Raw genomic sequence first — 12,936 nt, 5'->3', positions numbered from 1 at the left:
GTGTTGAAAGCAAACGTTAATTAAGATTTAGTAATTGCTAATCCGAAGTTCGCTCTAAGGAAGAATAATCCGGCTTTACCAGCTTTCAAAGTTTCAGTGCTCATTCTGTTTTATATTTTTACTCTAATCTAGAGGCAGAAAGTCCGAGTCATCCTACCGGATAGTTTTTGTATATATTCTTGTTGTTAATTTGTATAGAACATTTTATACATTTAAAGGAAATACTTTACCATCAGGCATATTTTCACGTTTGTTTTATTGTTTTCATAGTACTTTCTTACGTTATCGATCAAATAAATAAGAATAAATAATACAATATTTCACCACATTATACAAAAAAAAAACAACAAAAAAAACAGACCATACAGTAGATTATATATAAGCAAAATTATAGCAGCTTCTGGTGAGAGATAACTCCAAGTTTTCTACCTATATATTTCACTGGAAATGTGATTATTATTTGTATTTTTTTTAATTCATCTTTTTCTCGTGTTATTAGGCTGTGACAAATAAATGTTAATGATCTACTGACTGAATTCCCAACAAGCACAGTTGATTAGTGGATTTTCTAGGACAAACTGATATAATGATCCACAGTGTCTCGCGTTTTTCTTACTCTCCTTAGGCGAGAAGGCTCGATTACTCAATCTGTGCTTGAAAACTAGTATTGAAGTACACAACCCTCAGCAGAAATATGAAATGAGCGATTCTAATCGCTACCTTTATTTTTTGTCAGCTCCAAGCGTTAAAAAGAAAGCGAATGGAGATAAAAGACAAACTATTCATGTATCATGAGAAACTAATTACCATCCAGGTCCCTCCAAGGATAACAAAATTTTTGTTCGGTCTTGTGAACATAAAAAGACAAACTGAAATATTTTATAAATGTTTTACCTTTATATCATAATTTATTTCGAAAATGTAAAGAATATAAGAAATTGGACTGCAGTGACTTGCATTTTTATGTTCATGGCAAATACTTTAAATCAGAAAGTGTGTGTGTGTTTGATGTTTAGTACACTCCGCCACCACACTTAACTCCCTATTTATTCATGACGTTTAATGATCAGTAGTTTACGGTTTTAGTTTCAGGTGTACCATTGTATATTGAAGATTTGGATTTATATAAGTTGTTTTACTTGAAACTCTTTACTGGCTCTTGTTCCGTTTTTTTTTTCTGACGTTTACTTTATTTCGAAAGGTTTAATTCATGCAACGATAGGTGTTGTGTACTGCGTTTAGATACATTCTTCAGTAAGTGCTTGCGAAAATAAAGCTTTTATTTTCCTTCAGCCATAGCTTAAGGTATCCTATTAACAGGAAGTAATTATTTTGTCTCATGTATGTCTGTACCTGCAGAAGAATGGCGACCATGGCGTGAATTATACGGTATTATCATGTACTCTGAGTTCTAACATGTAAGGAGAGTACCTCCTGTAGCAAGAGGTTCGCCAGTGTATTATACATAGAATTCGAACTATCACCTGACTAAACTGAGGCAAGAGAGTTAGCACAGATATATTGATCTCTATCTTGGCCAGGTGATTAAGGCACTCGACTCGTAATTCGAGGGTCGCGGGTTCGAATCCTCGTCACATTAAACATTTTCATCCTTTCAGCCGTGGGGGCGTTATAATGGTACTGTCAATCCTACGATTCATTGGTAAAAGAGTAGCCCAAAAGTTGGCGGTGGGTTATGACGACTAGTTGCCTTCCCTCTAGTCTTACACTGCTAAATCAGAGACGGCTACCTAAGTCCAAACTGAATTAAGAAGTCTACGTAAATGTCTTCCTTCAAACAGTAATAAAGACACGAGTACGTCGAATACAAAAAATAATTTTTAAACAATTAGACTCCAGTTACCAAATATAAATAAAGTTACCAAACCAGGATACATATCAAAATTAAAAATAAATAAAACTCCAAGTATGTTTGTTTGTTTTTGAATTTCGCGCAAAACTACACGAAGGCTATCTGCGGTAACCGTCCCTAATTTAGCAGTGCAAAACTCGAAGGAATGCATCTACTCATCACTACCTATCGCCAACTCTTGGGCTACTCTTTTACCAATTAATCGTGGGATTGACCGTGACATTACAACGCCACCACGTTTGATGGGGCAAGCATGTTTGGTGTAACGGGGATTCGAACCCGCAACCCTCAGATTACGCGTCGAGCGCCCTAACCACCTGGCCATGACGGGCCTATGGTGGAAATACTGCCACTATCAATGCAAAGGTGGCATGGCCAGGTGGTATTCGCCACCATAGGCAAACATGATAGTTACCATGGGGCACGATAGTTACCGTCAATCCCATTTCTTGGTAAAAGAGTAGCTCAAGAGTTGGCGGTGAGTGGTGATGACTAGCTGCCTTCCCTCTAGGCTTACACTGCTAAATTAGTGACGGCTAGCGCAGATAGCCCTCGAGTAACTTTGTGCGAAATTCAAAAACAAACAAAAAACAAAGTATTTCCACCTGGTGTATTCACTCGACTGAGGTTTCCTCAAAAATAGCCGTACAATTCTCGGTAATTTTACCAAAATGTAGAATAAAACTAGCTCATGATTTTTATATTGTAGGTAGTGTTGACCAGCTGTCGTTTCTTTAAACTCCAATCAGAGACGGCTAGCGCACATAGTAATCAAGAAGCTTTGCGCCAAATTCAACAAATAATCAAGCAATGCAGTCTGCACATGCGCGTGAAATACAGGTGCTCATATTGCTTGAAGTAATAATGTAAAAATAAACTTCATTGAACTTTGTGACATGTAATGTGCGCAACAAGTGGAAGGACTCGGGAGTTCGAACTCTTTCTCTAGTCCTAAACTTCTAAAATTTGTGCAAAAAATATATACACAAGGAAAACCCATACATATTAAGATACATGAATACCTATCTCTTATTTGAATTAGTCTAAAACAATAAGAAACACACTTGTTTATGTTATTCAATCAGTGGTCAATTTAATAAACACGGAGGACATTTATCAACTATAATATGTCTTTTAAGAATTGATGGACTGAAAGTGAGCTCTTTCCTTGAAAAAAAAATTCTGGTTGTGTGTTGTGTTCGTTCTTACAATTTTGTTTTTGGCAATTCAGTAAAAATTCGTCTCATTTGCGCAACCAGGGTTTTTATATTTCAAATGTAATCATAAGTTATTTATTTATTTCAGTAGTAGCGTTAAGGTTTTAAGTTGCGGAGATAAAATGTTTAACACCAACATAGCGTTTGTAACTGTATATATGGGCCCTCAGTGCTGCCAATAATCTGACATTTATTGCCATCTATTGGGTACGATTGAAATTTTAAAACATATAACATGAGCTACATATGCAATTGGGCATCGATTTAAAAAAAAAAAAAAAGTAATATGAAAGCTCAACTCCTGTTAACTACTTCAATGTTTGGCGAATGCGTATTTTGCAATTCTAATATCGTGGGGATGATTTACGCCCCAGCCATTCTTTTCTTATTTTTCATATTCTATACAATTACCAACTGTGAAAAAATAATCAAAATACGTGACTGTTCAACATTCTTAAAATTCCAACTGTTCCTTCTATACAGTGCAACTCTTAAAGTTTTTTTTTTTACATTCTTTCATTATGGGCAGGTGAATGTCCACATATCAGTGACATTCAAATTTAATTACACTACTTTAGTATCAATATAAATCAATAAAATTAGTATTAAAATACAGATTAGTTTAGTTAGTTATCACCATTAGATTGCATCTAGGAACATAGGACCGCAATCGCTTGCGGATTCTTCAACAAGTATTTAAGTGAGTAGGTTGTTAGCCCACTGCACCGAGCCGTCCCTAATTTAGCAGTAAGACGAGAGGGAAGGCAGCTAGTCATCACCACCCACCGCCAACTCTTGGGCTACTCTTTTACCAACGAATAGTGAGATTGACAGTATAACGCCTCCACGGCTGGGAGGACGAGCATGTTTGGCGCGACGCGGGCGCGAACCCGTGACCCTCGGATTACGAGTCGCACGCCTTACGCGCTGAGCCATGCCAGGCCTAAAATACAGTTTACATGTCACATTTTAATATTAGAGAAGTTTTAATTTATTAATTTCAAAAAGTATATGTAAATACTCAAGGTCCAATTTCTGTATCGCGCGACACTCACTTCTTTAGTTTGTTTGTTTTTGTTTTAAATTTAAAAAATTTCGCGCAAAGCTACTCGAGGGCTATCTACGCTAGCCGTCCCTAATTTAGCAGTGTGAGACTAGAGGGAAGGCAGCTATTAATCACCATCCACTGCCAACGTTTGGGCTACTCTTTTACCAACGAATAGTGGGATTGACCGTAACATAATAACGCTCCCATGGCTGAAAGGGCGAACGCCTTAACACGCTTGACCATGCCGGGCCACACTTCTTTAGTACAAACAGCAGGTTTCTATATTTTTATTGTTTCAGCCATGTCTGAAGCCTTGTTTGATAGCGACTTTCATGTTCGAGAACCACACATTTATATAATCACAGTACAAACATCTTATGGATATCTTTATTTTATTAAGGTTTAACATAAATTTTAAAATTTCATTAATGATTTCCTGTAGAGATAACAACTACAAGTGTTATAATTAATTACGTACCAAGACTTCTTCGGGCACACTTTTGATGCGCTGTATAAAATCTGTCGCTTCCTTTGCTTTCTCAGATAGTGATTGAAGAATGTGGGATAGCTCCGTCTGTAAAAACAACAAATCAAATAACTACAATACAACGATGCTTTTATCACATCTTTGTTATTACCTTGTTTTCCTCCACTGTGTACTTGTATGTCTGATTAGTTAATCACTTATAACCATTTTATAACCAAGGGCACAGTTAAAGGAAATGCATATCTTACGTAACTAACTAGTTTTTGTTGCTATATAACGGTAAAACTGCTAAATTTCAGTTGTTAAATGTTAACACTGTAATAGTAACTAGACAAAACAACTGTTACAAAATAATATATCTCGGATCAGTGATATGGAAATGAGATATCTGATGACCAGTCAGTGACTTGAAATATAAATGACTGTTCATTCAGCTTCAGGTACACATACTAACCTTATGTGAGGTTAATAATACACAGAGCTTACCTTGGTCCACGGTGTTCATAAGATATGACTAGATCTCAAGAGATACTTACGGATAATTCATTTATGCTGAGAACTATCAGACGAAATAATTCGGTCAATCACGACATTCTTGTAAATTGGCTATCATTGGCTATAAACATAGTTAGATTCCAAGCTAGTGATGCAGTTCCTCAGACACTGAACAAGACAGGCATCATCTTCAACATCAGTAGGTATTATCTATTCATCGATTCTATCTAACCACAGTCGTACTGTACTTGCATCAAGACTGAACCAGATGTTCAGAAGCTCAAATTCATGGCGTGTAGCTGTACAGACGTTTAGAAACAGGCTTCAAATGGCCAGTCTATATGTTATATGCCCAAGAAGATGCATTTCGCGATCAAGATACTTTACATTCAGTGGTGTCAAGACCACTTCCTGTAAAGCAACATTCTTTTCTACACATTAGGCACACTTTTCCTGTCTACCAGAAAACAGGCATAGGTAGAATGGTACGCTACACATTTACAGTTTCAAATGGTCCCGATTGTAGCCTAACGCAACATCATCCTTGAAAGAAAAAAAGGTGTCTGATTGCTTCTTGCCGAGGGCATTTATAAATTTTAAGATAACACTTACGAAAACATGCGATATATGCCTATTTGGCATGCATAGATTTTCAATACCCTGTAACACAAAATTAGAAAGTTTCTTGGTTATTAGAGATCTGAATTGTAGATATTTTATTTATAGAAGTTATCTTAATTATATTTGCATATACATTTCGGTGGCTGGAGAGGAAAGACGATTGAAGGTAAGTTCTGAATTTTTTTGTTTTTATTTAAGGCCCAATTAATATTAATTTCTTGTACATATTCCAATTAATTTCAATTTATTTTGAGAATACGGTAGTAAAATTGAAACAGTTCACTTAGACTATGAAATTTTGTACTGAATTAAAGCTCTAAATTAGGCTTATGTTTGTTCACTCTGGTACTGTAGTATCGAACAGATACGTTACATGGTAAATTGTTTGTTTGTTTTGGAATTTCGCACAAAGCTACTCGAGGGCTATCTGTGCTAGCCGTCCCTAATTTAGCAGTGTAAGACTAGAGGGAAGGCAGCTAGTCATCACCACCCACCGCCAGCTCTTGGGCTACTCTTTTACCAACGAATAGTGGGATTGACCGTAACATTATAACGCCCCACGGCTGGGAGGGCGAGCATGTTTGGCGCGACGCGGGCGCGAACCCGCGCCCCTCAGATTACGAAGTGCACGCCTTAACGTGCTAGGCCATGCCAGGCCACATGGTAAATTAATAGGCCTACCCGTTAAACACATTAACGTCTGAGAAGACGTGTAACATAATTCTGTAACAGTTAGTCGCATCTGTCGTTAAGCATAATTCTTTACTTCAATCTTTTAAAAAACGTTTAAAAGATAAGAAGAATCTTGCTTGCTTACTTAAGACCTTATAGCTTTTGTTCTCGATTACTGTTGAATACAATATTAGTAGTGTTCTTATTTCTTATAAATATTCTAATCAATTTCAAGATATGAGAAAACATTTCTATAAATTTTCCGTTTTTATTACGTAGCATTAATTTATAGATACCTACGAACTATCGTCTTCTGGAGCTTATGAATTTTTTTCGCGATTTTACCAAAGAAGCCATAGGTAATCTTTAAAATTAAAAAAAACACAACATAACTAATGCTGTTGGTAACAGTCATACCTCTGTACAAAATAATTGTGACATTTGCAATTAGTTTAAGCAGGATTAGAGTAAATTAGTATATGATATGAGACTTTTATTTCTTTTTTATTAATTCTCCTCCCCCAGTAATACCCAACGTGGGGCGCGTGTGTACCCGATTCGATTTTATTATTCATCAAGACCTCTACGAGTTTATCCTCAAACTGAAGTTCCTCTAGGCAAGACTAGAGGAAATTAATCTGAGAACTTGGGCGTGGTCAAACACATTAATCTAAAGAATTTGACGATTTGACCTCCTAAGTCCAAAAATGTAATTAAATCTCAAATCGGCCACGAGATGACGGAACTACGAGAGTTTGTACATAAAAAAACAAACAAAACAATCACTGTCATTCTATCAGCCGCTTGCCGTGGCTAAAAAAAAATATTTTTTTGTTACGCATTATGTATTTGCATCTATGAAGCATGTAAAATTTCGTGCCATATGTTTGAGAGCCATAAATAAAAATACTGGAATATTTTATATTTTTTTATCCCCGAACTCTTAAAAACATAAAGTAATTTCTATTTGATGTTCGTTTATATAGGATCACAGTGTTTTCTAACTACCCTTTTCTGGTTTTGCATTGTACAATTCTCTATATTAAGCTATTATGTTCCTGACACAACAGATATTTAAAAATAGAAGAAGTATTAGTAAAGTGATACAATGATGTTCCTATAAAACAATAGAAATTTTTATATAAATTAATTTATGTACAAGATTTTCTAATAGTATTTTCGACTCTCTACGTTTTGCCCAATTATAACCCCAGTGGCACAGTAGTATGTCTGCAGACTTATACTGCTAGAAAATCGTGGTGGGCAGAGCACAGATAGCCCTTTGTTTGGCTCTGTGCTTGATAATAAACAACAACACTGTAAATTTCTGCTTAACCACAGCTAATAATTATTATTCTGCATATTGTTTATTTGTTTGTTATTGAGCGCGAATCTACACAATGGACCATACGTGCTGTGTCCATCGAGAGAATCAAATCCAAGTTTCTAAAGTATTATAAACCTTTATACTTACCGCTGAGCCGCTGGGGTAGAAGTTTGCACTTTTAGTAATTTCTCAAATTAACTCATACATCTAATGAAGTTAATGCTGACTGTAACGTTATCACATTTTCATTAAAATAATCCAAGATATAAAACTGATCAATTTAATATGCTGTTATGAACACAACACAATTTTTTATTAGAAGCAAGGTAAAAAGTATGTATATAAATTTTGTGGTGTTGGTTCTTCCTAAAATATTGTATAATTAATAAGATGATTACAGTGCTTTTATTTGCGTTTAGATCGTGACTCATCTTGAGGCTAATTTAACTTATTTTTCTCGCTCTGATGTATTTTAACAAAATCTGTGAAATATTGCATATTTTAAACAAAGATAAACAACTAGATGGCCAGCAAGGCCAGGTAGGTAGGACGTTTGACTCACTATCCGACAGTCGCGGATGCGAATACCCCGTCCCAACAAACATGCTCTCCATTTCAGCCCTAGGAACATTATAATGTTATGGTCAAACCCACATTTGCTGGTAAAAGAGTAGACCAAGAGTTAGCTGGCGGTAGATAGTAATGACTAGCTGCATTTCTTCTAGTCTTACACTGCTGAATTAGGGACGACTAGCGCAGATAGTCCTTTTTATCGAAATTCCTAACAAACAAACAAGTGGAAAGAAGTTTATCAAATGTTCATTACTCTTTTATTTGTTTTGTCTTACGTAAAACGTATGTAATTTGTTAATTACTTGTTTGGTTTTGTTTTTGTTAAGCGCAAATGTACAGAATGGGCTATCTGTTCTGTGTCCATCACGGGGAATCGAGCCCTGGATTTTAGCGTTGTGAGCCCTCTAGCTTATTACTTAGCTACTTGGAAACTACATCATTTATATGTGTTCATGCTTGTATATACATATTTTATTTTGCAGCACAGGTAGTTTCAGTCACATAGTTTGTTAAGGCTCTGCCATGTTGCTTCGTCATTGATTTTTATTCATGAAGAAAATTACGATCAAACACACATACGTATAAGGCAGCATCTAACAGTACAGAAGTTTAAGTAATAAATGTGATTATCAAATTAACCACAATTACACAGCTGTCACAGAGGCCTACACGCCTACCCTTAATAAACAGTTCAACCACATTATTAGTACGGCCTTGAAGAAGTAGAAAAATAAACTTCTCCTTATTCTTCTGCAGCTAGGGGGCGATTCTCTTGATAAGAGTAATACAATACCAACTAACCGCCTTTACAAACCATTATTAAAAGTGTTTATAACCAAAACTGCAACTACTGCTACGAGATAACTCATCAAGAGAATGTTATAACACTGCTACTATGTGATTAGTGAGTGTATGATTATACTACGTAACAAAATTTTTGTTTTTTCTTGTTCCTGGACAGAAAGTGTTATTTCCCAATTGCGTATGCCTAAAGTAAATGGAAAAGACCTATTTTTCTCTTCAAACTTTGCTTTTGTGACCTGGGCAATGAAATTTTCAAAATTACCCATTTTCCAACACATTCCAGGTATATTCAGTGCTGAGTAGCTGATAGAGAATTTTCTCGAAATTACAAGAATTTTCAAGAACTTTCTAGAATGTGTAGAACTTACAAGAAAAGAATTTTGGAGAATGTTGTAGAACTTACGAGAATTTTCTAGAACTTTCCATAGTAATATACACGCAGGGGCTCACCACTCACCACTTCAATTTAGTTCTAGCTGCCTAAGTAAACACACAAACCTATCTGATTTGATCAGAGATGGCATCAAGTATCTGCAAGCATTCTCCAGACGCATTCTGCTATGTATGTGGCCAATTTATCAAGACCTTGCTGGAAGCCTTGAAGTATGATGTGTATGACTGGGAGGTTATTGGAGACTTCAAAATGGTGGCATTCCTGATGGGTCTCCACTACAACAGGAAGCACTGGCCACAACGGGCCGAGTTCTCTGTGGGGAGGCACAATGTCAAGTGTGAGCCACTAGTGGACCTCCAGAAGGTATTGTTCCCACCATTGTGCATAAAATTGGGTCTCATGAAACAGTTTGTCACAGATCTTGATAAGGAGTCTGCAGTCTTCAAGTACCTTTAAGACTTCTTCCCTAAGCTGTTTAAGACAAAGGTCAAAGTTGGTGTCTTCGTTGGACCACAAATAAAGAAGATTCCACAAGAAGCTCAGTAGGAAGGAAATAAAAGCTTGGGGTAGCTTTGTCGCAGTGATTCGGGGCTTCTTGGGCAATTACAAGGACGAAAATTATGTGGAACTGGTTGAGGCTCTGGTGAAAAACTACGGCAAAGTGGGCTGCAGGATGTCCCTGAAAGTCCATATCCTTGACGCTTATCTTGATACATTCAAGAAGAACATGGGAGTATACTCAGAGGAGCAAGGTGAGCGCTTCCACCAAGATACACTGGACTTTGAACACTGCTACCAAGGAGCGTATAACGAAAATATGATGGGAGACTATATTTGGGTGCTGATACGTGAAAGTTATTTACATTACAGACGCAAATCTCGAAAAACTACTCACTTCTAAGCATTTGTGTTCATTTTTGTATAACTTTAGTATAAATACATGTAAATTTTGATTTATATATTGTTTTATTCAGACCTTATGAAAATGAAACTGTGCAAATTTGCCAGTTTTTACATAGAAAATCGGTTAATTTCTAAATTTCATTATCCCAATCACAAAAGCAAAGTTTGAAGGGAATAATGGCCATTTTCTGTGCTTTTACAACATAAGCAATTAAGATATAACACATACTATCCAGAACAAAATTTGTGTTACATAATGTTATAGAACTGCCTCTAGGCGACTTATTGAAGATTGTAGCGAAAGGAATGTGATCTAAAAATAACAGTTGTAAGATCAGTTAATTTTCTCCCATACAAATAAAAACATGTTCATTTATATTTTGCTATCTCTTTAGTGAATTTTGTAACAACTCTTCCAGTTTTAAATTTAGTTTCACGTAACGTATCATTTATTTTTTGTTTTGCTTTTTACTTTTTGGCACCCTAAACCATACTAGTAATATCACTGCTCTTGATAACGTGTCAAGGGTTTGTTTGGTTTGGTTTGAACTTCGCGCAAAGCTATTCGAGGGTTATCTGCGCTAGCCGTCCCTAATTTTGCAGTGTAAGACTAGATGGAAGGCTGCTAGTCATCACCACCCATCGCCAACTCTTGGGCTACTCTTTTACCAACGAATAGTGAGATTGACCGTCACATTATAACGAACCCACAGCTGAAAGGAAGAGCATGTTTGGTGTAAACGGGATTCGAACCCGCGATTATCAGATTACGAGTTGAGTGCCTTAACCACCTGGCCATGCTGAGCCTGTGTCAAGGGAAGCAATATAATTGCCACCAGGATCATAGAACTATTACTGGATGACCAGTCTCGAAACGATTATAGAACTTCCACTAAATAACAGGTCAATAGAATACTATAGAACTGTCACTAGATAACAGACACTTCAAGAAGAAATAATAGAGTTGCCACAAGGTGACGAGTCTAAATAATATTACAGAACCACCACTAGTCAAAAAAGATAACATAATACTGCTACTAGGTGGTGGTTCATGAATCTTTGACCACAAGTGAACCTGTGAAAGGATTATTTGTTTGTTTTGAATTTCGCGAAAGGAACAGAATCCTGAAAGTTAGCAATATTTTTAGATCAAGTATGCCATTGAGTATTTTCACAAACCTTGGTAAATAGCAAGTCAATAAAAAGTACATAATTTGTAAAAAAAAAGACTTTTTAAATGTTTTAGCATGATACATAGAACAGTTGTTCTTGACAAATATGAAACTAGCGTTTAATGGAAACAGTGAAACCTGCCAATCTTGTACTAAGTTTTTATATATAAGATCATACGTATGTGATCTGGTTGTAGTACTGCTACTATGTACATAGTGAGGAGATGATTGTATCACTGTTACTATGTGAGTAGTGAGGAGATTGTAGTACTGTTACTGTATGATTAGTGAGGAGATGGTTGCAGTACTGCGACTATGTGATTAGAGAGGAAATGGTTGTAGTACTGCTACTATGTAAGTAGTGAGGAGATGATTGTAGTACTGCTCGTATATGATTAGTGAGGAAATGGTTGTAGTACTGCTGCTATGCAAGTAGTGAGGAGATGATTGTAGTACTGATCGTTTATGATTAGTGAGGAAATGGTTGTAGTACTGCTACTATGTAAGTAGTGAGGAGATGATTGTAGTACTGCTCGTATATGATTAGTGAGGAAATGGTTGTAGTACTGCTGCTATGCAAGTAGTGAGGAGATTATTGTAGTACTGATCGTTTATGATTAATGAGGAAATGGTTGTAGTACTGCTACTATGTAAGTAGTGAGGAGATGATTCCAGTACTGCTACTATGTGATTAGCGAGGAGATGATTGTCGCACTGCTACTGTGTGAGTAGTGAGGAGATGATTGTGATACTGCTATTGTGTGAGTAGTGAGGAGATGATTGTAGTACTGCTACTATGTAAGTAGTGAGAAGATGATTCCAGTACTGCTACTATGTGATTAGCGAGGAGATGATTGTCGCACTGCTACTGTGTGAGTAGTGAGGAGATGATTGTGATACTGCTATTGTGTGAGTAGTGAGGAGATGATTGTAGTACTGCTACTATGTAAGTAGTGAGAAGATGATTGTAGCACTGCTATTATATGGTTAGTGAGGAGATGGTTGTGGTATTGCTACAATGTAATTAGTAAGGAGTTTTATAATAAGTTGTATGATATTTTTAGTTGTTATTTTTAAATCGTTAACTAACGCTTGAAATAATTTTAAAAAGGTAATATTTATTTCAGAGACATTTTTCGCTAAATCTTTCTTGATATTATTGTATCCAAAGAGCTTGTGAAATTTAATATTCTAAATATAGCAAAAGTTCTTATAAAAAGGATTAATAAATAGTGATATTATACTGAAACGATTTGATATTTTATACTAAATGAGGTAAAACTTGCATAAGATTTCTCATTGAAGTCAGAAATTTTTCCACATTATCAGGATTTTAATAATACACTATGA

The 12,936-nt window shown here is 36.0% G+C and overlaps 1 protein-coding gene across 1 annotated transcript in view; it reads right to left on the bottom strand.

Moving 5' to 3' along the window:
* The window catches only part of LOC143222852 (E3 ubiquitin-protein ligase TRIM9-like), a 78,699-nt gene that overhangs the window by 37,115 nt on the left and 28,648 nt on the right, over positions 1-12,936 (bottom strand). Inside the window, exon 2 of the mRNA XM_076449939.1 lies at positions 4,617-4,712. Coding sequence (XP_076306054.1) covers positions 4,617-4,712 — 96 coding nt within the window. The remainder of the gene's footprint in view (positions 1-4,616; positions 4,713-12,936) is intronic.

Source organism: Tachypleus tridentatus, chromosome 8, assembly GCF_004210375.1.
Source record: "Tachypleus tridentatus isolate NWPU-2018 chromosome 8, ASM421037v1, whole genome shotgun sequence".
In the NCBI taxonomy this organism is placed as follows: Eukaryota; Metazoa; Arthropoda; class Merostomata; order Xiphosura; family Limulidae; genus Tachypleus; species Tachypleus tridentatus.
Note: the sequence above shows the minus strand (reverse complement) of the source record. Positions and strands in the feature narration are given on the sequence as shown.